Here is a 25301-nt window from a genome sequence, read left to right as displayed (position 1 = left end):
GTGCGACTGCTCTGACCTACATAGATGACATTCAGACCGCAGGACCAGAGATGACTAGGCCTTTCAGAGCTCAGCAGAACTCAGCAGGACCACAGATGCTTCCTCTTTACAGGGTAGAGACGCAATTACTTCCTGTTTAACGGGCAGTCAATATGTTTCACATATGACAAGGAGAGAGGTGACATAAACCACCACATTCACATCCACGCGAGACAAAGAGGTAGTTTTCCACACAGTCCCATGCTGACAGAGTTAGAAAGCCAGGAAGATCAATCATGTCATAATACTCTATTTATTACAAACCAGATAATACACCAGCAACTTTACAAATGATACATGTCTGAGAGCAGCGCTTTATATAAAATGTTTGTGATACCATAAAGTCTTTCTCAGAGTTCTTTCAGAAGTGTTTCAAAAGTCTCGTAAGCAGAGTCCCAACTCAAACAAGTTAAGAAATAAAACTGATTCATTCTTGAGGCAAAATGTTACAAATGAGTACAGAACATGGCAGAATATCTTTCAACAATTCACAAATATAATATTTGTGAAAAACTCATTCATACAAACAATGATCAGACATGATCCTTTGAGTTTTGAGTGATCAGAGAATACTGATGTAAAACTACATTTGAAAAAAGTTGTCTCAAAGTTAAAGCAGTGCCCATGTACATTTCAAGTTCTAGAAAATGTGTGCAACTGTAAATCCTATTTGTAAACAAGTAAAAAACATCATTGGATCCAAAAAATGAACCACATTAACATAAAAAAAAGCTCATTCTGCCCTCTCCCCCTATCTCCTTTCCTGTTCTCTCACGTATCCCCCTTCCCACTCTTATCATCCCTCCCCATCCCACATCCTCTCCTTTTCTCTCCCCATGTCTTCTCCTCACTGATGTACTCTTCCTCTCATCTACACATCCTCTCTCTGTTTCACTTCTCTCCTCTCCCCTGTGCTCAGTCTTCTGGGCGTGGATTCAGTGGGTCAAACTCCAGCCACAGAGATTTGGCCTGTTTCTTGTTTCCAGCTGAGCCCTGCTGCTTCAGCTTGATTGACAGCACCACGACAAGAATCGAAAGGATACAGACAAGAGGGATGAAGATGACTAGAACTGATTCAGTAACGAATCCTCGTTCAGACAGCAACTCAGACACATCTTCTGGAGAAGGAGAGAACAGAAGAAGGTGAGAAATAAAGACAACACATTCTGATTCAGTTGTATTTATACAGTCTGATGTCATGGACTCATAAGTGATGACATCATACCTATTGGTCGTCGTACAGTGAGGTTGGTTGTTCCTGATTGGTTGGTGGCGCTTAATTCCCAGTTGCCATGAATGATCTTGTACTGGTCCACTTGACACTGGTAGACTCCACTGTCACCCTGAAGAGCTCTCTGCAGACCCAGCAGAAAGGTACCATGGGTGGGCCTGGAGAAGATCAGCCTCCCCTTCTGGTCCTGGAGCCCTTGGTTGTCCTGGTCCTCGGGGTACTTCAGGACACCATCATGGCCCAGAATCACTAGAGGAACCCTGAGAGAGGAGGAGGAGCCACGCCTCATGTAGAACCAGGTGAGAGCGTAGAGAGAGGCGGGGTCACCTGAGGTCAAGGCACAGGTCAACTCTGCCCCCTCCCCCTCTTTGACCTCCATCTCCAGATCTATCTGGTTAACACTGAGGTCAGTCACTGGGACAGAGAGAGAGACAGAAAGAGAGAGAGGCGGGGACAGATATTTGTACATTGTTACAACACTGTATATGTACATAGTATGACATTTGTAATGTCTTTATTATTTTGGAACTTCTGTGAGTGTAATGTTTACTGTTCATTTGCATTGTTTATTTCACTTTTGTATATTATCTACTTCACTTGCTTTGGCAATGTTAACATATGTTTCCCATGCCAATAAAGCCCCTTGAAATGAATTGAAGAGAAAGTCAGAGAAACTGCAAATCAGCACAACAAGATACTCTATAGATGTGATATACATTGCAGATCCATGTCCTTCTACCAATGCAGCATTGCCTTGCTTTGTTATCAGGGTAACTCGGTTTTGACTTAGATGGAATTCAGCTTTTGTCCGATTTGACTTTTTGTAGTAGGTTAGGAGAACTTACGCTGCAGGTTAGGAGAATTCGAGCAGCAGGTTAGGAAAACCGGGTTAAGGTTAGGAAAAGTGTTAGGGTTAGCTAAACTGCAAAAAAAAAAAAAAATCCTTCTAGCCATGACCGGATAACACACCTGTCTGGAGTACACGGAGTTCCATGGCTGCAGAAGAGGGCAGGAGCTTGTACCATCGACCAAGAGGATCCTGTAGCCACTCCTCCACCACGCAGTAGTACATCCCACTATCCCAGCTACGTGCCTGTCGAATGGTCAGCTCGAAGCGTTGACCCTCATGTCTCCTCATGCTGATTCGCTGTTCACCACCTAATCCCGCACCTTGGCCTACCGTTACCACGGCGTCATGGTATGAGTGAAGGATGGTCTGGTTCCCCTCCCCCTTCTTCTGAGCCAACCAGATGACAGCGAAGAAGGAGGAGTTAGCGGTTGGCTTGACGACGGAGCATTCCATCTGTATGTCTGTGTTGACACTCTGATCCAGAGGGGAGGGACTAGAGGACAAGGTGAGTACACTCTCTGGGAGAGGGAGATAGAGGGAGAGTCCACACAGTCAGACAATCATAGACAAAAACACAGTGTACATGTTCACACGGACACATAGATGAGTTGAGCTGGAAATCAGATGACTACCATCATCATAATCATCATACTTACCTATTGGTTTTACTGTGAGGTCAGCTGTGCCTGATTGGTCTGAAGCAGTCTGTTCCCAGATGCCCTCTTGATTGAGCTTGTACTGGTCCACTTGGCACTGGTAGACTCCACTGTCACCCTGAAGAGCTCTCTGCAGGCCCAGCAGAAAGGTACCATGAGTGGGCCTGGAGAAGATCAGCCTCCCCTTCTGGTCCTGGAGCCACTTGTAACCTGGGTACTTCAGTAAGCCGTCACGGCCCAGAATTACAAGGGGAACTCTGGAAGAGGAGGAGGAGCCACGCTTCAAGTAGAACCAGGTGAGGGCGTAGAGTGAGGCGGGGTCAGAAGCACCAGAGGTCAAAGTGCAAGTTAGCTCCACTCCCTCCCCCTCTCTGACCTCTGTCTCCTGTTTTGTCTTATCCACACTGAGGTCACTCACTGGGAGAGAGAGAGAGAGAGAGAGAGAGAGAGAGAGAGAGAGAGAGAGAGAGAGAGAGAGAGAGAGAGAGAGAGAGGGGCGGGGAAAGAAAGGAAGAATGAGAGAGGAAGCAGGGAGGGTGAGGGGCAGAAAGAAAGAAAGAAAGAAAGAAAGAAAGAAAGAAAGAAAGAAAGAAAGAAAGAAAGAAAGAAAGAAAGAAAGAAAGAAAGAAAGAAAGAAAGAAAGAAAGAAAGAAAGAAAGAAAGAAAGAAAGAAAGAAAGAAGGAATGAGAGAGAAAGCAGGGAAAGGACCGTAAACTTTGGGCAAACAGGCCAATTCAGCAAATCAGTACAGTACAAATCAGTACAAATCAGTACAGTACAAATCAGTACAAATCAGTACAGTACAAATCAGTACCGTACAAATCAGTACAGTACAAATCAGTACAGTTCAGGTCCATATCCTAACCTGCAGTAATCGGAGTAACTCACCTGTCTCTTTTAGGCGGAGTTCCATGGCTGCAGAAGAGGGCGGGAGCTTGTACCATTGGCCGTGAGGATCCTGTAGCCACTCCTCCACCACGCAGTAGTACATCCCATTGTCCCAGCTACGGGCCTGTCGAATGGTCAGCTCAAAGCTCCGCCCCTCACGTCTTCTCATGCTGATTCGCTGTTCTGTGCCTAATCCCAGCCCTAGAGTTATCACAGCATCACGGTCTGAGCTGAGGACCGTCTTGTTCCCCTCCCCGTTCTTCTGGGCCAACCAGCTGACAGCGAAGCGGGATGAGTTAGAGGTTGCTTTGGCTACAGAGCATTCCATCTGTATGTCTGTCTTGACACTCTTATCCAGAGGGGAGGAGCTAGAGGACAAGGTGAGTACACCCTCTGGAAGTGGGAGAGAGAGAAAGAGAGATAAATAAAGAAAGCGTGATGGAGGCTGAGACCCTAACTCTAACCCCAGGTTGACCTGTTGACCTGACCTACTTGGAGTCTGGACCAGCACACCCAGAGCGTTGGAGTTCTGTGGCTTCCTGTGTCTCCCTTGCAGGAACACTGAGATCACACACTGGTAGCGCCCAGCCTCCTTGTGGCTCGCTTTGATGATGCGGAGGTAGTAACGCACTTCCTTCTTCCCGGTGGTCGCCCTCAACTGGTAGTTGCTCTGGTCGCCACTCCACGTGATGTCACCAGTGTACGACAGGGTCAGGATGTTGTCTGGGGCAGACTGCCCCTCACGCTGCAGGCTCCACGTTACAGTAACCGGGAGGGAGGGCCCTTGAACCCGACACACCAGCTCCACCTCACCCCCCACTGTCACCTGGACACCACGACTACTCAGGTACACACTCAGCAGAGACTCTGCAAGGACAATGATGAGATATCACTGATGACAATGATGAGATACCACTGAGATGACAATGATGAGATATCACTGATGACAACTATCAGGCCTCTTAGGGCCAAACTCTAACAGTGGCTGTGAGGATAAGGAGAACATGGTCATCTGCAAAAATATTGAATCAATCTATCTGATGTGAGAGATCAGTCATCAAGTATAAAGTTATTGATCTCTACATAGATAATGTGGGAGCTGAAAGCCTACCTCATGCTTCTTGCTCAGTTGATTTTTACCAACACTGTCTCCAGTAACTTTGAAGAATAAATATTTGTGCTGGGTTAAATTAAATATTCATGGACATCAACGAGGCAAGCAAATATTTTGTTTGAATTTTTATGTTATGTTTGTCAACTTTGAATCTCTCCCTCTCCCTTTCCCATATAGCCGCAGGAAGTAGTTTGGGGGTGAGGGTGGAGGTTTTCTGTTTTGCCCTCATTACATATAGGTCTGTTAATACAGGACTAGTAGGCCCAGCGCACATTTGTTTTTTATTCTGTTTTTTTTCGGTGGTGCTGTAGCACCCTCAACAACCCTACTTCCCATGGCTATGACCTCTCTCTCTCATCCCGGCCGGCCAAACCACTAACCCGGACGACGCTGGGCCAATTGTGAGCCGCTTCATGGGTCTTCCGGTCATGGCCGGCTGCGACATAGCCTTGGATTGAACCCGGGCCTATAGTGACGCCTCTAGCACCACGATGCAGAAAGTGCTCTTACCCACATGATGAACCTCTACGCTGCAGTCCTGTGATTGGCTGTGAGTTTTCTTGCCGTTGCCGTTGGCTTCCGTGGTCCACTCAGAGACGGTGCACTGATAGGCTCCTGCGTCAGAGGGCGTGACCTCACCCAGCTCTAGGGTGAATATGTCTGCCATGGGACGCATTGTACGAACATTACGCTTCCCAAACTCTGCCCCCAGTTCCATCACACCCACACGGCTCAGGCTGATGACATCACTGAAGGGGCCTGTTGCCATTGAGGCTGATCTGTGTTGCCAGGTGATAGAGAGCTGACCCTTGACCCCGCTCACTCTACAGGTGAGTTGTAGCGCATCCCCTTCGTCTACACTCACCTGTTGGGTATCCATGGCAACAGCCAAACCACTTTCTGAGAACAGACAAAAAGAGTGTGTGATCAGTGTGTGATAAGTGTGTGTGTGATGAGTGTGTGTGTGATGAGTGCGTGTGTGTGTGTGTGTGTGTTGTACATATGTAATAACTGTAATAGCTGTTTTCAGAGCCAGGTCAATGCACAAACTGAACTTATTGAGGATCTCATCCCCTGTTGTTGCTTGGTGTAGCAACCACATGGAAAGCTGATGAAACACCTACAATTTTGCTCTGGCTCTGACTCAGTGCTTGATGACTCATCTTAATGACCCAGCTGCTCTTTCTTCATCTGACAATGTTTTCTCTCATAGTCCGACAGCATCTGGTCGTCGCGGTGGTGGTACAGGTCTACTCATTTCTCCTAAGTGGAGATTTTCTCTCACCTCTCTCACCTGTCCATCTCCTCATTTGAATTCCATGCTGTCACTGTCACTTGTCCACTCAAGCTTAACATTATTGTCATCTATCGCCCACCAAGTGCCATTGGAGAGCTCGTCAATGAGCTTGACACCTTGATAAGCTAATGTCCTGACGATGGCTCACTGATCTTTGTACTTGGAGACTTCAACCTCCCGACATCTGCCTTCGATTCATTTATTTCCGACTCTCTCTTTCCCCTCCTTGCCTCTTTTGACCTCACCCTTTCCCAGTCCCCTCCAACTCACAGGGCAGGCAATACTAGAGGCTGCTCGCCTACTAATCTCACTGCAACTCCCCTCCAGGTCTCTGATCACAGAGCGTCGGCTAAATGACTAAAATGTAAGCGTAAAAATGTAGCTCTGACTTGGATTGGCTTCTTACTTGCTTACACACCTGTAGCCTTGCTTCTGATTGGCTTGGTGTCAGATCACTCACCTGTAGCTGTGATGGTGATAGTCTCTGTGGTGGAGTCCTGGGGGGATCCCTGTGTGAAGACCCCGTTCCCATCCCTCTCCTCTGGCCAGGCCCTGCAGTGGTACACTCCCTGGTCCTGGGTTCTGACAGGTCGCAGGGTGAGCAGGTGTGTCTTCTCCTTCGTTCGCGCAGCTCTCAGCTCACCCCCTGTCTCTCGCCCCCCATACTCCGGCCCCACAGACAGGACCCCCGTGGGCCCAATATGGGCCAGCTCTTGGTTGTCCTTGACCCAGGCCACTGAGAAGAACTGACCCACCGGGCCCTGTGTGTTCACAATGCACTGCAAGGATAGCTCCTCCCCCTCTTGAAGGTGTGTTTTGTGCACGGTCATACTCACCACCATAGAACTAGAGCCCTGGTCTGGAGCCACCACTGAGAGAAAGGCAGGAAATAACTCACAATAATCTCTTAGACATACAGTAAACTCAGCCCTCATAATCACCTCTGAGACACAGGAAACCCCATCTCAGCATTTACTTACAGGAAATAAGACAAAAGAGTGAATGGGCATAAGTCCTCTTAAGCCATAAGTCCTCATAACCCAGAACAATCACCCAAATATTTGATGGCTGTGTAAACACAATTTGGGCTGAGACTAAGGATGGGAAGCAAAAAAACACTAAGGTGTTTCTCACCTATGGCTTTGACCTCCAAAGTGGTTGGCTGTGTGTCTTTTTGGGCGATTGGGTACCAGCTCCGGTCTGGGTCTTGGATCCACTCCTGGGCCTGGCAGGAGATCCTCCCTGCATCGGACAGCTCAATCCTTGCCATCTTCAGCCTGTAGGTGGCCTCCTCCAGCTTGTCCAAAACAATGAACCCTGCCTGGTATCGACCCTCAAACCGCTGACCCGGACTCACCTTCAAATCACGGTCCAGGGAGATGATGGGGTGGGGTGAGGCTTCCCTGTCTCCATGGTGATACCAGGTGATGGACAGGTGGGTGTGCTGGAAGGTGTTGCTGGAGGCGAGACATTGCAGGGTTAGGTCGTCACCCTCTGATAGGCTAAAGGAGGCGGGGCCAGTGGAGGAGGCGGTCAGAGTGTCCCCAATCACTATGGAAACAGGATTTGAGGGATGGACATCAACACTACAGTATGGTTCTGATTGACTGATACATCTGGTAGACAAATCACTACGTGATAAGTCCAGAGTTATTTCAAATAATGGCTTGTTAATGATACACATACAGCAACCACAGAAGGCATTGTCATTTAGGCAAAATTAGATGAATAAGTAAGAAAAAAAACATTACCCTTCAATGTGGTCTTTGCGTTGTATGTCCCGTCATATACAGCTTCTGAGTTTGGGGTGTGGCACTCATACTCTCCCTCGTCCCCATCCTCCAGACTCTTCACGTGGAAAAGGACCGAGGTCACTGACAGGCGCTCCAGAGTGATGCCACCCCTCCTGACGCGGTCACCGTACACCGCCATGGCATAGTTTTTGTCATCTGTGCTGATGATCTGGATCTCCTGGGTGTTTTTTTTTGGCTTGTAGACTGAGAATCTGAAGTCTTGCTGGGCCGACGGGTTAGAGAAGCCACTCACGTTGCAGGAGATGGAGATAGGGTAGCCAATCACACGATGCAGAGGGCCAGACTGCACCTCCACAAGCACCCTGGCCCCGCCTAGATGGAGAACATAAGTAAATACAGGAAGATGATATTCTCAGACTAACTTAAAGAGAATTATATCTAGCTTCAAATATGACCTCTCTTTTTTAGAATGATTGCAGTCTGCACTGTCTGCCTCTCATCAACAAACTATAAATAATGCATTCATATCGCAACTGTCATGTGACAATTGTAATGGCTTGAAAACAGCCACAGCTTCATCTCTTAGATAACACCTGCTGTGGGGAGGTTTGATTGTGCTGCTAATCAAAAGGTGTAAATACTGCTGTTACATTGCAATTTGGAATAAATCATTTTCAATCGTCAGGGTTTGTGTTAGTTTAATTGTTTTCATAGCGCTTGTTTGATCAAATCAAAAACATTGTGACTCATTCCAAGTAGACATTTTCTGTCACGCGAACGGTATTTCATAACATTTCATCAGTAGACCAACTATGAAGTGAGGAGATTTTAGAAACACTGATATAGAACAGTGGCCATTTCAACAGTCCACCCCCATCATCTGACCCAAGGACCCTAAAATGCAACTCAATACTTTGGACTTTGCTGATAATTAACAGGTCAAAGAGAACTGAGAATTTGCACAACCTTTTGTGCCTTTATGCAGATCATTTTTTCACCCAGCAAATTAATAGAGGAAACTATCACATTTTATATATAACATTAGAATGTTCTTAAATGTGTGTAGTGTTCTTCCTCATTTTGCCAACCAACAGGCACCCCCATGGGTACGACTGGAGGTGTGTGTGTGGTGACCTGAAGATCCTCTTACCCCATTGGATGAGTCCACTCAGGAAGAACAGGATACTGGTAATGTACGGCTGGAGACACCCCATCCTGCCCCTAACTGACCGACACGCTAGGCCAAACTGCACACCGAACACAAGGCTGTATCAACTACACACCAGTTTCAGTTATCTGCTCTCAGACACCTCCGGTCTGTCTGTCTGTGTATCTGTCTGTGGTAATATGTGTGGTGTTATGATCTTTTATTGAATACTTTCTGCAGACAGACTAGGAGGAAGTAGGAGCTGTGGTTTCTTGGCAACTGAAAAAAAAACACATAGTGTCTGTGTGTGTGTGATTGCATATGTGTGTGCATGTGTGTGCGTGTGTGTGCCTCAGTGTGCGTGTGCGTGTGTGTACATGATGTGCATGTAGAGTACCAGTCAAAAGTTTGGACATACCTACTCATTCCAGGGTTTTTCTTTATTTTTACTATTTTCTACATTGTAAAATAATAGTGAATACATCAAAACGTTATATTTAAGATTCTTCAAAGTAACCACCCTTTGCCATGATGACACTCTAGGCATTCTCTCAACCAGCTTCATGAGGTGGTCACCTGGAATACATTTCAATTCATTTTCACCCAGCAAATTAATACATGAAACTGTATTGGGGTGGCAGGTAGCCTAGTGGTTAGAGTGTTTGGCCAGTAACCGAAAGGTTGCTAGATCGAATCCCTGAGCTGACAAGGTAAAAATCTGTTGTTCTGCAGTTAACGCACTGTTCCTAGGCTGTCATTGTAAATATGAATTTGTTGATAAATGACTTACCTAGTTAAATAAAAGCATTTTACATATAACATTAGAATGTTCTTAAACGTGTGATTTCTTCTTCTTCATTTTGCCAACCAACAGTCACCCCCAGTGAAGACATCAAAACTTTATGTTTGAGATTCTTCAAAGTAGCCATCCTTTGGCTTGATGACATCTTTGCACACTCTTGCACTCTCTTAGCATTTGAAAATGTTAAAAGTGAATTTCCTTCTTAATGCATTTGAGCCAGTCAGTTGTGTTTTGGCAAGGTCGGGGTGGTATACAGAATATAGCCCTATTTGGTAAAGTCCATATGGCAAGAACAGCTCAAATAAGCAAAGAGAAACAACAGTCCATCATTACTTTAAGACATGAAGGTCAATCCATCTGGATAATTTCAAGAACTTTTAAAGTTTCTTCAAGTGCAGTCGCAAAAACCATCAAGCGCTCTGGTGAAACTGTCTCTCATGAGGACCGCCACAGGACAGGAAGACCCAGAGTTACCTCTGCTGCAGAGGATAAGTTCATTAGAGTTAAATGCACCTCAGATTGCAGCCCAAATAAATGCTTCACAGAGCTCAAGTAACAGACACATCTCAACATAAACTGTTCAGAATTGCAGCAAAAAAAACACTACTAAGGACACCAATAATAAGAAGAGACTTGCTTGGGCCAAGAAACACGAGCAATGGACATTAGACCTGTCACGTTCTGACCTTAGTTCCTTTGTTTTGTCTTTGTTTTAGTATGGTCAGGGCGTGAGTTGGGTGGGTTGTCTATGTTCCTTTTTCTATGATTTGGGATTTCTGTGTTTGGCCTGGTATGGTTCTCAATCAGAGGCAGCTGTCATTCGTTGTCCCTGATTGAGAACCATACTTAGGTAGCCTGGTTTCACTTTTGAGTTGTGGGTGATTATTTTCCATGTCAGTGTTTGTTCCACACGGAACTGTTTCGGTTTTGTTATTTCACATTGTCGTTTATTGTTTTGTTCAGTGTTCATTATTCTTATTAAACATTATGGACACTTACCACGCTGTGCATTGGTCCTCCGATCCTTCTCGCTACTCCTCCTCGTCAGAGGACCACCGTTACAAGACCGTTGAAAATCTGCATGGAGGAGGAGGTGTGATGGTGTGGGGGTACTTTGCTGGTGACACTGACAGTGATTTATTTAGAATTCAAGGCACACTTAACCAACATGGCTACCACAGCATTCTGCAGCAATACGCCACCTCATCTGGTTTGCGCTTAGTGGGACTATCAATTGTTTTTCAACAGAACAATGACCCAAAAACACCTCCAGGTTGTCTAAAGGCTATTTGACCAAGGAGAGTGATGGAGTGCTGCATCAGATGACCTGGCCTCCACAATCCCCCAACCTCAACCCAATTGAGATGGTTTGGGATGAGTTGGATCGCAGAGTGAAGGAAAAGCAGCCAACAAGTGCTCAGCATTCCTCATGAAGCTGGTTGAGAGAACGCCAAGACTGTGCAAAGCTGTCATCAAGCTACTTTTAAGAATCTAAAATCTAAAATATATTTTGTTTTGTTTAACACTTTTTTGGTTACTACATGATTCCATATGTGTTGTTTCATAGTTTTGATGAATTCCCTATTATTCTGCAATGTAGAAAATAGTACAAATAAAGAGACTCTTGAATGAGTTGGTTGCGTCCAAACTTTTGGCTGGTAGTGCATGTGTTCTCTATGCCTTCTGATTCTTGTCTCAGCATAATTTGATATTACAGAGAAACGATGCCTGTCTGTATTATGATTACAAATGTGTCTCAGCATGAAACAAGCCAATTCTCCCCAAGAGATTTTTGAAATCACATGTACATTGATATGCCACTGCGACCTTGTGGACAAAGAGAAAATGCATGGTGAGAAGAGGGTGTGATGATACGGTGTACCTATGAATCTATTATAGTTTATTTAGTGAGCTTGGGCTGCGTGGCTCGATAGTGCCACTGTGTGGACTTCAACTATTTCTGCAGCTACAACTATTCAGGCTGCTTTAACGCTGAGTAAGACAATAACTTGTTACTTGTTCACAACGGTCATGAAAGCACAAAATAGGCCCTGCACAGATGATTAGATCTATCATTAAACAATGAGACCAGACGGGGTGGGGTGTGTGTCCAATTAGCCTCGTCGAGAACCAGTCTTCCCGTGACAATGACCCGATTTTGGAGGTACGGCAACGGAAGACTAATGGCCAATATAAACTAGGTGGCTTGAGCCCTGAATGCTTATTGGCTGACAGCTGTGGTATACCACGTGTATGACAAAACATTTATTTTTACTGCTCTAATTACACTGGTAACCAGTTTCTTATAGCAACAAGGCACCTCTAGGAGTTGTGTTATATGGCCAATATACCACGGCTAAGGGGTGTGTCCAGGCACTCCACATTGCGTCGTGCATAAGAACAACCTTTAGCCATGGTATATTGGCCATATACCACATCCCCTCGTGCCTTATTTCTTAAATATACTACGGCTCTGGGCTGTTAGTAGGCACAATGTGAAGCAGAGTGAGAGAGAGTGGAATTTGCTCAGTCTGGTCCTTAATAAAAAGGTTGCTACAAATCATCAAACACATGTACCTGTGCTAGGTAGAGCAGGGGAGGTGTCAAATGGCCAGTTCCAGGGATTGACAGCTAAGGGAGGAATCTAGAACAGGAATGTTGCTTCATCATGTACCACATGACATCCACCAATCACAAAGCATCAGCAACAGGGCCTGACAGGAAGAGCTAATAAACACACTTACACATGCTATGAAGTTCTGTGTCGTGGTGAATGTGTATTCAAGGGCTGGTGGGAATATTGTCTCTAAATTCTGGGATAGGTGTGCACCAGTGGAGGCTGCTAAGGGGAGAACGGCTCATAATAATGGCTGGAACGAACCAAATGTAATGGCATCAAACAAATGGAAACCATATATTTGATAGCATTACACCTATTCCACTCCTGACATTACCAAGAGGCTGTTCTCCTCAATTAAGGTGCCACCAACCTCCTGTGGTGTGCACAGCTAACATATTACCGTATTCCAGTCTGCATCTGGTGACCACTAAGATATTACTGTATTCTAGGCAATCAGATGACAGCTAACATATTACTGTATTTTAGTCTGAATCAGGTGACAGCTAACATATTACTGTATTCTAGTCAATCAGGTGACAGCTGAGACAGGAAAGTGAAAATCATACTTGATGTTAATCCTCAGTATCAGTTTTCTACTCTGGCCTGAATGAACCTCACAGCTGTGTTTGTGTGTTGTTGTGTGTGTGTGCCTGTGTATTTGAGAGAGATGATTGAAGTCAGATAAATGTTAGTTAGATGAAGATAAAACCTCTTGTCTGTCATCTTGACTTGATCTGTTGCCTCTGTCTCTCTCTCCCTGTATCCATCTACTCTCTCCAGTTTCCGCGTGAAGTAGAGGCTTGTGCAGGGTTCCTGGCTGACTCTCTCCAACCAGAGAGACTTGTAGCTGTGCTGCATCTGGCTGAAGCCCACTCCCGGCCTGCACTGAGGGACCCAGAGGCTCACCAGTGTGGAAGCCTATGATCCTTTCAGAACTGCTGGACACAGGTCTGTCCATTTGTCTGTTGGGAGTATTAGACAACATTAATGTTATCTTATACTAGTAATGTTAGACAACAGTAATGTTACCTACAACTAGTAATGTTAGACAACAGTAATGTTATCTACTACTAGTAATGTTAGACAACAGTAATGTTATCTACTAGTAGTAATGTTAGACAACAGTCATGTTATCTACTACTAGTAATGTTAGATAACAATAATGTTATCCACTACTAGTAATCTTAGATAACAGTAATGTTCTCATACTAGTAATGTTAGACAACAGTAATAACAATAATGTTATGTAATAATAGTAATGTTAGACAACAGTAATAACAATAATGTTATGTAATACTAGTAATGTTAGATAACAGTAATGTTCTCATACTAGTAATGTTAGATAGCAGTAATGCTATCTACTACTAGTAGTGTTAGATAACAGTAATGTTATCCCGTACAAGTAATGTTAGACAACAGTAATGTTATCTACTACTAGTAATGTTAGACAACAGTAATGTTATCTACTACTATTAGTGTTAGACAACAGTAATAACAGTAATGTTATCTAATACTAGTAATGTTAGACAACAGTAATAACAATAATGTTATCTACTACTAGTAATGTTAGATAACAGTAATGTTATCTACTACTAGTAATGTTAGATAACAGTAATGTTATCTACTACTATTAGTGTTAGACAACAGTAATGTTATCTACTACTATTAGTGTTAGACAACAGTAATAACAGTAATGTTATCTAATACTAGTAATGTTAGACAACAGTAATAACAATAATGTTATCTGCTACTAGTAATGTTAGACAACAGTAATGTTCTCATACTAGTAATGCTAGACAACAGTAATGTTATCTAATACTAGTAATGTTAGACAACAGTAATGTTATCTACTACTAGTAATGTTAGACAACAGTAATGTTCTCATACTAGTAATGTTAGACAACAGTAATGTTATCTACTACTAGTAATGTTAGACAACAGTAATGTTATCTCATACTAGTAGTGTTAGACAACAGTAATGTTATCTCATACTAGTAATGTTAGACAACGTTAATGTTATCTACTACTAGTAGTGTTAGACAACAGTAATGTTATCTAATACTAGTAATGTTAGATGGCAGTAATGTTCTCATACTAGTAATGTTAGACAACAGTAATGTTATCTACTACTAGTAATGTTAGACAACAGTAATGTTATCTACTAGTAGTAATGTTAGACAACAGTCATGTTATCTACTACTAGTAATGTTAGATAACAATAATGTTATCCACTACTAGTAATCTTAGATAACAGTAATGTTCTCATACTAGTAATGTTAGACAACAGTAATAACAATAATGTTATGTAATAATAGTAATGTTAGACAACAGTAATAACAATAATGTTATGTAATACTAGTAATGTTAGATAACAGTAATGTTCTCATACTAGTAATGTTAGATAGCAGTAATGCTATCTACTACTAGTAGTGTTAGATAACAGTAATGTTATCCCGTACAAGTAATGTTAGACAACAGTAATGTTATCTACTACTAGTAATGTTAGACAACAGTAATGTTATCTACTACTATTAGTGTTAGACAACAGTAATAACAGTAATGTTATCTAATACTAGTAATGTTAGACAACAGTAATAACAATAATGTTATCTACTACTAGTAATGTTAGATAACAGTAATGTTATCTTCTACTAGTAATGTTAGATAACAGTAATGTTATCTACTACTATTAGTGTTAGACAACAGTAATGTTATCTACTACTATTAGTGTTAGACAACAGTAATAACAGTAATGTTATTTAATACTAGTAATGTTAGACAACAGTAATAACAATAATGTTATCTGCTACTAGTAATGTTAGACAACAGTAATGTTCTCATACTAGTAATGTTAGACAACAGTAATGTTATCTAATACTAGTAATGTTAGACAACAGTAATGCTATCTACTACTAGTAATGTTAGACAACAGTAATGTTCTCATTCTAGTAATGTTAGACAACAGTAATGTTATCTACTACTAGTAATGTTAGACAACAGTAATGTTATCTCATACTAGTAGTGTTAGACAACAGTAATGTTATCTCATACTAGTAATGTTAGACAACAGTAATGTTATCTACTACTAGTAATGTTAGACAACAGTAATGTTATCTCATACTAGTAGTGTTAGACAACAGTAATGTTATCTCATACTAGTAATGTTAGACAACATTAATGTTATCTACTACTAGTAGTGTTAGACAACAGTAATGTTATCTAATACTAGTAATGTTAGATAGCAGTAATGTTATCTATGTTGTGCCTTTGGCTATGCTGGATTAAGTGATAATTCTTGCTATTCTATAAAATAATTTCTCTGTAATTAGTGTTACCTGATTAAGCTAATCATGTAAATATATCATGAAATAATGGGCACCATGAAATAATGTTTATAGAGCTGTTATCTTCCGAATAAACTCTTAAAAACCTGGTAATCTTTTACCTCAGTAGCAGTGAATATTTATTCGTCACCTTAATTCAGTCTCATCTGAAAGTTGTAAATTCTTGGTGATCTTCACGAACCCTGGCTAACAAGTTGAATAAGCAATACAACATTTGGTTTATTTATTTATTTATTAAATACCTAAATAATCACACCGAATAACATCTACACAGAATGGATCATACATTGATTACAAATTATGTTATAAAGGAAAACGTCCCTAGTGGATGGAACTGATATGACGGCTGGTTACATACACAAAGAAAGGGGGTTGGGTTTTGAATGAAAGTGCGGGAAGACTGAGTAACAAAGGGAGAAGCTATGCTATCATAAATACAGAATCTTAAACATTCTAAATAACCGCCCATTTGGGAAAATGGAAAATGCAAGGAATATTTACTCTGAGCTGCGCTTCAATAGGTTGGTCGTGGATGGAAGGCTGTGTTGCTCAACAGAGATCTTCCTTGTCCTCTGAAGAATGTCTCTGGTGGGAAACTGGATACGTTATAGTATCTTCGTTGCTTGTTAGACTGGATAAGTCGTCCGTCCTTTCCTAGCCCACGTTTACAGTTGCTGTGGCTAACTCAATCGGCTAGGAGGTCTCACCTCTTTAGTGAATAAGAGTTCAAAGTTCATATCAAGTTGCCATACTCTAAGCTCATGCTAGATTCTGGCTGGTATAGTCAAAATTCATCCTTTCGGAGTGTCGACCGCCATCTACACGTTGAAATTCAATGCTAATTTCGTTAGGTTATTATCTTAGCCCTTTCAACGTGGGGACCGCCGTCCTTTCGTCCTTGGAATAAAAAGTAGATTTTTCATCAACGGGTTTATATGGTGGTGAAAGAAGGGCGTGTTTCATAGTATACAACCAATGTCTGGTCACTTGGGGTGGGGGGGCTCTGAGTGAGCAGAGTGGTGTTCTAATGACAAACCGTTATCTCATTAAGAAGCTAAAATTACATTTCATCTGTTCACAAATAGTTTCATATTTAAACATTTAAATTTCACAACAATCTGAGAATGTGTAGATTTTCCGTAATACAGTTTATGTCATACTATCATCAGTAGTAATGTCTCAGACAACAACTGATCTGAGATCATATTCATTAAGTACCAACGCATATTTTCAACTGGTTGGATTACTGAAATATGGTTCCGTTTCCCAACTTTTGATGTTACCAGACTCTCTATGTTACAAAGGGATTTTCAATAGACACATCTGTAGAGAGAGGAAAAAGGGGAAAGGTATTCATGGGGGTCACAAACCTCCCCCAACATGCCAACGTCATGACATCTACTACTAGTAATGTCAGACAACAGTAATGTTATCTACTTCTAGTAGTGTTAGACAACAGTAATAACAGTAATGTTATCTACTACTAGTACTGTTAGATAACAGTAATGTGATCTACTACTAATACTGTTAGATAACAGAATTGTGATCTACTACTAGTAATGTTAGATAACAGTAATGTGATCTACTACTGGTAATGTTAGACAACAGTAATGTTATCTACTACTAGTAATGTTAGACAACAGTAATGTTATCTACTACTAGTAGTGTTAGATAATAGTAATAACACAACAAATTCTTTATCACCGGTGGTCGTGATGACAAGAATCAGGTCATCTCCACAGTGTTGTTCTGGGACCCCGCCACAACCATGATGACTGAGGAGTGTATTACCGCTCAGATTGTCTCACCACGGCTGTGTCACACTCCGCAAGTCCTACACACATACACAGGATAGAACCTGTAGCCGTGTCTGTGTGAGATGGAGACGGGACCGTGTGTTTGAGAATGAATGTGTGGAGGAAGAGACAGGTCGGTGGGGAGCTGGGACCGTGTGTTTGAGAATGAATGTGTGGAGAAAGAGACAGGTCGGTGGGGAGCTGGGACCGTGTGTTTGAGTATGAATGTGTGGAGGAAGAGACAGGTCGGTGGGGAGCTGGGACCGTGTGTTTGAGAATGAATGTTTGGAGAAAGAGACAGGTCGGTGGGGAGCTGGGACCGTGTGTTTGAGAATGAATGTGTCGAGGAAGAGACAGGTCGGTGGGGAGCTGGGACCGTGTGTTTGAGAATGAATGTGTAGAGAAAGAGACAGGTCGGTGGGGAGCTGGGACCGTGTGTTTGAGAATGAATGTGTGGAGGAAGAGACAGGTCGGTGGGGAGCTTGGAACTGTGTGTGGGTGTCAGCTTTTTGAATTGAATTCACTTGTTGTCGCCCTGAATAAGAACATCTGCTAAATAATTAAATGGAATGCTGAGTTTTATCTCATACAAAGTCTGAAAGTGTAAAATCACATGCAAACGGGTACTACTAAATAAATAGAAAAGTACATTTGTATGAAATTCCTTTCTATCCATATTGAAGGAGTGTAGCAGTCAATCTACTGTCAGACCAGAGATCTACTCATGTATTAAATTAACGACCTACCCACAGGTCTCATCACCTACCGACAGGTCTCACCCCCTACCTACAGGTCTCACAACCTACCCACAGGTCTCACAACCTACCCACAGGACTCACAACCTACCTACAGGTCTCACCATCTACCGACAGGTCTCACAACCTACCCACAGGTCTCACAACCTACCCACAGGTCTCACCATCTACCCACAGGTCTCACAACCTACCCATATGTCTCACAACCTACCCACAGGTCTCACCATCTATCGACAGGTCTCACAACCTACCCACAGGTCTCACAACCTACCCACAGGTCTCACCACCTACCCACACGTCTCATCACCTACCGACAGTTCTCACAACCTGCCCACAGGTCTCACCATCTACCGACAGGTCTCAACCTACCCACAGGTCTCACCACCTACCGACAGGTCTCACAACCTACCCACAGGTCTCACAACCTACCAACAGGTCTCACCACCTACCGACAGGTCTCACCCCCTACCAACAGGTCTCACCCCCTACCAACAGATCTCATCCCCTACAAACAGGTCTCACCCCCTACCAACAGGTCTCACAACCTACCAACAGGTCTCACATCTACCCACATGTCTCACCCCCTGCCAACAGGTCTCACAACCTACCAACAGGTCTCACAACCTACCTACAGGTCTCACAACCTACCCACAGGTCTCACATCTACCCACAGGTCTCACAACCTACCCACAGGTCTCACATCTACCCACAGGTCTCAACACCTACCCACAGGTCTCACAACCTACCCACAGGTCTCACATCTACCCACAGGTCTCACAACCTACCCACAGGTCTCACAACCTACCCACAGGTCTCACATCTATCCACAGGACTCACAACCTACCCACAGGACTCACAATCTACCCACAGGTCTCACACCCTACCTACAGGTCTCACAACCTACCCACAGGTCTCACATCTACCCACCAGTCTCACACCCTACCTATAGGTCTCACACCCTACCTACAGGTCTCACAACCTACCCACAGGTCTCACACCCTACCCACAGGTCTCACACCCTACCTACAGGTCTCAACACCTACCCACAGGACTCACATTATACCCACAGGTCTCACACCCTACCTACAGGTCTCACATCTACCCACAGGTCTCACACCCTACCTACAGGTCTCACATCTACCCACCAGTCTCACACCCTACCTACAGGTCTCACCCCCCTACCCACATCCAACCCACAGGTGAAATTTTGTTTTTTCACAGGAGGCGGTTTACTACTCATCACGGCACTCTTTACCAAAAGTTTGGTTGAAACTCTTTAAAGTCACGTAGATCACATCATTACGCTCCTTTTGTTTACAAAGCCCTGCTCCAAAAGCTAAGCTAAGCTTGCCTAACATCACTGTTAAGATTTAAAATGACAAATGATCAAACTCGCTCACAGGGTTGGTTAACTTTGGAGATTCCTTCGGTGTCTACAGAGTTAGGTAAATCAGCCTTTAATTTCCTTGCACTCTATGTTTCTCTACATTTCGATTGGATGGTTTGAAGTCCGTACACTCTTAGAAAAAAAGGGTTCATTGGCTGTCCCCATAGGAGAACCCTATATGGTTCCAGGTAGAACCCTTTTGGGTTCCATGTAGAACCCTTTCCACAAGGCTCTTCATGGAACTCAAAATAGTTCTACCTGGAACCAAAAGTGTTTTACCTGGAACTAATAGGGATCTTCAAAGGGTTCTCCTATGGGGACAGCTGAAGAACCCCTTTAGGTTCTAGATAGCACTTTTTTCCGAAAAGTGTTGGGCAATTAAAACAGCTGACATAGGATTTTTATAATAAAGAATATGTTTGTTTTGTTTGAGTGTGCTCTGCATCTTAATGTGTATTTAATGTGTATATTGTCTATATTTATGTTTATCTATTCTTGCCTAAAGGTAAACATTACACCCTACCCACAGGTCTCACACCCACATTCACCCAATTATACCCTCTCTGTCATACACAGAGGATTATTATGGATTCATAACCAACTTGAAACTATGCACTTCTCTTTCTCTTCTGCCTGTCTGTGTCTGTCTCTCTCTCTCCCTCACACACACACAAACACACACACACACACACACACATTATCTCTCTGCACTGCAGAGCATGCAGTTTCTTTGTCTTGCAGGTGTGGTATAGAGATCTATACACCCATGAGAACTCAGCCTGTTGAGTGCACTGGAGGGCCAGGATGTGGTGTGAGTCTAAGAGACAGGCTGAGCCACAGCGGCCAGTTTACTGAACATTCAGTTAGAACAGGAGGACCCCAGGAACAATCATACAGTACACACCACATAGCTACACAATACACAGACTATAACTCACAAGATATGTACTAATTACATTACCCATAGGAACACATCCGATGAACAAGCACTATATGTTTCAACATATCAAAGATATTTATTCTTCTTCATCTCATCAGAAAAATATCTGAAAATATAGCTCCCTGATTATGATGCTATAGATGCCAAATGTCATGATAGTGACTTCTGATGCAGTACTAATAAAGTCAGGTTTGTGTTACTTTGAGGAAAGAAAATAAATCTGACAGATTCCACTTTTGTGACTCCAGGGGTTGCTGTGGTTAAGAAGAATTTGCGAATGTTTGCACACAAACACACACACACACATACACACACACACGCACACACACACACACACACACACACACACACACACACACACACACACACACACACACACACACACACACACACACACACACACACACACACACACACACACACACACACACACACACATCGCAAATTCCTGTGGTTTCGTGGTCCTGTCCACCTGGGCATTGGTATGGGCTGAGTCTGAGCATCATCTGGTGCTTGCTGTGGAGACCTGGGTCAAACTTGAGGTCCGGAGTTTGGTGTGGCCTGAGACGCTGCTCTGTTATGGGGCCGGGGTCAGCTTTGGGCCCTTTGTTGGTGGTGGACGTGTGGGATGGGTGAGGGGGGCCAGTCTCATCTCCTCCTCCTCTACAGTGAGACATGAGAGGAGAGATTACATCTGGGTAAATCAGGGGCTGAGATTCATAGGTAATGGAGTTAAATGTTGGTACATTGTGAGTAGCTTGGGTTTTATCATAGTACTGTTTTATCATAATGTAGATAACGTGTGTTTTTGTGTTCAGTACCTTCTAGGCGTCTCTTGTGCTGCCTGCGGCTCCTGCAGACACACCCCAAGGTGATGAGGATGAGGAGCAGACCACCTCCACCAGCCAGAATCAACACCATCAGCCATAGCTCCATCCCAAACAAGAGCACTGGAGAGGAATCATCATCTGCAGAAGAATCATCATCCATCGTCATCATTATAATCATCCTCATCACCAGGTATGTTCATTAAACGTAGTATGTTCTACACACCTGTACATTCAGGGTGAACATCATCACTCTTCTCCTCGCTGTCTTTAATACTCGCTGTACACGCATAACTGTCTTCAGGTTTGAGCGTTGCCTTGGTTATGGTCAGAGCAGCGCCTGTCTGTCCTGGCAGTGTGTTTCTGTTACGGCTCCATGTCACGTGCACATTCACAGGGTTTCCCACATCACACCTCAGAGTGACAGATGAGTCAGTACAGGTGTGTGTCAGACGTGGTTTAGACACAGCCACTGGGAACACAATGCACACACACATTGTAAAGAGCACATACAGTATCTGCCCTAACACTGGCTGTGAGTGTGTGAGTGTGTGCGTGTGTGTTTCACACACACACACTTGTGTAAACAGGTTACTTAAATGTAGTACAGTTGAAGTCGGAAGTTTACATACACTTAGATTAGAGTCATTAAAACTCGATTTTCAACCACTCCACAGATTTCTTGTTAACAAACTGTAGTTTTGGCAAGTCGGTTAGGACATCTACTTTGTGCATGACACAAGTAATTTTTACAACAATTGTTTACAGACAGATTATTTAACTTATAATTCACTGTATCACAATTCCAGTGAGTCAGAAGTTTACATACACTAAGTTGACTGTGCCTTTAAACAGCTTGGAAAATTCCAGAAAATGTCATGGCTTTAGAAGCTTTTAATAGGCTAATTGACATCATTTGAGTCAATCGTAGTTGTACCTGTGGATGTATTTCAAAGCCTACCTTCAAACTCAGTGCCTCTTTCCTTGACATCATGGGGAAATCAAAAGAAATCAGCCAAGACCTCAGAAAAATAATTGTAGACCTCCACAAGTCTGGTTCATCCTTGGGAGCAATTTCCAAATTCCTGAAGGTACCACATTCATCTGTACAATATCCAATATCTATATCCACAGTAAACTAGTCTTATCGACATAACCTGAAAGGCCGCTCAGTAAGGAAGAAGCCACTGCTCCAAAACCGCCATAAAAAAGCCAGACTACGGTTTGCAACTGCACATGGGGACAAAGATCGTACTTTTTGGAGAAATGTCCTCTGGTCTGACGAAACAAAAATGGAACTGTTTGGCCATAATGGCCATCATTATGTTTGGAGGAAAAAGGGGGAGGCTTGCAAGCCGAAGAACTCCATCCCAACCGTGAAGCACGGGGGTGGCAGCATCATGTTGTGAGGGTGCTTTGCTGCAGGAGGGACTCATGCACTTCACAAAATAGATGTCATCATGAGTCAGGAAAATTACATGGATATATTGAAGCAACATCTCAAGACATCAGTCAGGAAGTTATAGCTTGGTCGCAAATGGGTCTTCCAAAGGGACAATGACCCAAAGCATACTTCCAAAGTTGTGGCAAAATGGCTTAAGGACAACAAGGTCAAGGTATTGGAGTGGCCATCACAAAGCCCTGACCTCAATCCAACTTATTGTGGAAAGCTTGTGGAAGGCTACCAGAAACATTTGACTAAGGTTAAACAATTTAAAGGCAATGCTACCAAATACTAATTGAGTGTATGTAAACCTCTGACCAACTGAGAATGTGATGAAAGAAATAAAAGCTGAAATAAAGCATTCTCTCTACTATTATTCTGACATTTCACATTCTTAAAATAAAGTGGTGATCCTAACTGACCTAAGACAGGGAATTTTTACTATGATTAAATGTCAGGAATTGTGAAAAACTGAGTTTAAAAATATTTGGCTAAGGTGTATGTAAACTTCAGACTGTATGTTCTACACACCTGTACATTCAGGGTGAACATCATCACTCTTCTCCTCACTGGTTTTAATACTCGCTGTACACGCATAACTGTCTTCAGGTTTGAGCGTTGCCTTGGTTATGGTCAGAGTAGCGCCTGTCTGTCCTGGCAGTGTGTTTCTGTTACGGCTCCATGTCACGTGCACATTCACAGGGTTTCCCACATCACACCTCAGAGTGACAGATGAGTCAGTACAGGTGTGTGTCAGACGTGGTTTAGATACAGGCACTGAGAACACAAAACACACACACAAGACCACATCATTTCCCTAACACTTAGTGAGTGTGTGTGCGCACATTGTATGTGTGTTTTCTGTACTGTTTGTGCGTTTTGTACTTACCGAGCAGACACAGGCGAGTTACGGTAGACTTCATGTGATTTCCCAGGTTGTCGTAGATGGTAGCCTGATACGTCCCAGCGTTATCCAGCTGTAGGTTCTCCAGTAACAGAGAACCATTCTTTGTGGTCTGGTATTTCTTTGCAGTATTCTTCTTGTTGTCGTAAACTATCTTAGAGTCATGGGTCCACCGTAAGTGGAATGACTGTTCAAACAACTCCAGGCCCGGATAATCATGGTCAATCACCTTGGTCTTCCCGACAGTAGCGTACACACACTCCTCGTCAGCACCTAAACATACAATGGAATGTACATTTACAGTACCGTCAGCCCCCGCTGGAGACAACTGTTAGTGTCAAATAATCATTGAGCACAACAGTATAAGTTCTACTTAAATAACTAAATTAATTACAATTTACAAAAAAATACTTTAGGCCTAAATAATAGAAACAATTGAAAAATATGCACATCCAACTAATCAGGTGTACGAGAGAAAAATGTATCAAAGAAAAAAGAAATATCCGCAACTCTGGTATGCTTCCATGGGGATTTAATCAGACACACAACAAGGACAACATTTCAATCCGAGCTGGATCTTCATCGGGTAATACATACTAAACAATACATTAGTATGAAGGTTATTAAAAAATATTTATTTCAGCCAGAATATATCATATGGTGAAATGAACTTGAGCTCATTTGCATTGATGATGATTGAGAGGGGTGTCGGTAAGACTAATCTTACAAATCACCCTCACATCTCTTCTATCTAGGTCAGGCGTAGGAGGAGAGATCAACAACAAAAACTGTACTTTCAATGGAAACAAGTCTATGACATCAAATCAGTGAAATGGTTATTGGTTATATTTTGTTGACAATTTCTTAGGGATGCAGGCTAACTGAAAACAATGAAATAAACTCATACACACTTGGATTCTGGTTTGCTCTATAGTGTTTAATGGATCACTGTGAGTGAAAATAAGACCATTAGTGTGCTGTTTTTTCCTAAAGATTTAGAAGTCAAATGAATTATTTATTTGATTTTGATATGAATATTGTGCAGCAATATTAGTTTTACCCAACACATCACCCAGACTAACAGCTAAACCATAAAAACAGACAGAATTAGATAAACTTAATCTTTAACGTTAAGATTAAATTAAAATCAGGTTAAGTTCGAACTCACCTGCAAACCCCAGAGAGGGGAGGATAAGCGATATCAGCACCACCAAAACCATTCTGAAGGAGTGATTACACCTGTTACAGACTGGGTCTGTGTGTGTTAGCACTCTGTTCATCCGTGTTCAGAGCAAGGGGACATCCTGTGTGTGTGTGTGTGTGTGTGTGTGTGTGTGTGTGTGTGTGTGTGTGTGTGTGTGTGTGTGTGTGTGTGTGTGTGTGTGTGTGTGTGTGTGTGTGTGTGTGTGTGTGTGTGTGTGTGTGTGTGTGTGTGTAAGAACTCTTTTTCGTTCCAGGTAGAACCCTTTTGAGTTCCATGAAGAGCCCTTTCACAGAGGGTATTG

At 43.0% G+C, this 25301-nt stretch overlaps 2 protein-coding genes across 5 annotated transcripts; both read right to left on the bottom strand.

Annotated features, from left to right (window-relative positions):
• Positions 1-273: 273 nt before the first annotated feature.
• Positions 274-9188, bottom strand: LOC112233792 (immunoglobulin superfamily member 3). 2 transcript variants are annotated; one of them, XM_024401654.2, is made up of 11 exons: positions 8981-9188; positions 7828-8202; positions 7211-7627; positions 6537-6947; positions 5290-5679; positions 4158-4532; positions 3666-4058; positions 2777-3193; positions 2240-2638; positions 1265-1684; positions 274-1157 (listed from the first exon to the last, which is right to left on the bottom strand). In XM_024401654.2, exons 1-11 carry the CDS (start codon positions 9042-9044, stop codon positions 955-957), a joined length of 3864 nt encoding a protein of 1287 aa, XP_024257422.1. In that variant the 5' UTR covers positions 9045-9188; the 3' UTR covers positions 274-954. The 2 variants fall into 2 exon arrangements, with proteins under 2 accessions (XP_024257422.1, XP_024257423.1); XM_024401655.2 differs by having other exon boundaries at positions 274-1154.
• Positions 9189-19944: 10756 nt separating this feature from the next.
• Positions 19945-25075, bottom strand: LOC112233816 (T-cell surface antigen CD2-like). 3 transcript variants are annotated; one of them, XM_042319800.1, is made up of 6 exons: positions 24965-25075; positions 23782-24069; positions 23424-23669; positions 21675-21920; positions 21443-21589; positions 19945-21284 (listed from the first exon to the last, which is right to left on the bottom strand). In XM_042319800.1, the coding sequence occupies exons 1-6, from the start codon at positions 25014-25016 to the stop codon at positions 21199-21201; spliced, it is 1065 nt and encodes a 354-aa protein (XP_042175734.1). In that variant the 5' UTR covers positions 25017-25075; the 3' UTR covers positions 19945-21198. The 3 variants fall into 3 exon arrangements, with proteins under 3 accessions (XP_042175734.1, XP_042175735.1, XP_042175736.1); XM_042319801.1 differs by lacking the exon at positions 23424-23669; XM_042319802.1 differs by lacking the exon at positions 21675-21920 and having other exon boundaries at positions 24965-25069.
• Positions 25076-25301: the final 226 nt, after the last annotated feature.

The sequence above is a fragment of the Oncorhynchus tshawytscha genome, linkage group LG03, assembly GCF_018296145.1.
Source record: "Oncorhynchus tshawytscha isolate Ot180627B linkage group LG03, Otsh_v2.0, whole genome shotgun sequence".
NCBI lineage: Eukaryota > Metazoa > Chordata > Actinopteri > Salmoniformes > Salmonidae > Oncorhynchus > Oncorhynchus tshawytscha.
The sequence above is the reverse complement of the archived record's forward strand: the minus strand, read 5'-3'. Positions and strand labels throughout refer to the sequence as shown.

Bases quoted from the DNA above. Each gene is read 5' to 3' on its own strand.
- LOC112233792 (XM_024401654.2), bottom strand. From the start codon at position 9,044: ATGGGGTGTCTCCAGCCGTACATTACCAGTATCCTGTTCTTCCTGAGT. The intron at 3,194-3,665 runs GTGAGTTACTCC...TCTCTCTCCCAG, and splicing joins ACTCCGCCTAAAAGAGACAG to TGAGTGACCTCAGTGTGGAT. The intron at 2,639-2,776 runs GTAAGTATGATG...TCCCTCTCCCAG, and splicing joins CCTCACAGTAAAACCAATAG to AGAGTGTACTCACCTTGTCC.
- LOC112233816 (XM_042319800.1), bottom strand. From the start codon at position 25,016: ATGGTTTTGGTGGTGCTGATATCGCTTATCCTCCCCTCTCTGGGGTTT. The intron at 21,921-23,423 runs GTGTGTAGAACA...TTGTGTTCCCAG, and splicing joins TGTTCACCCTGAATGTACAG to TGGCTGTGTCTAAACCACGT. The intron at 21,590-21,674 runs GTGTGTAGAACA...ATTCTTCTGCAG, and splicing joins TGTTCACCCTGAATGTACAG to ATGATGATTCCTCTCCAGTG.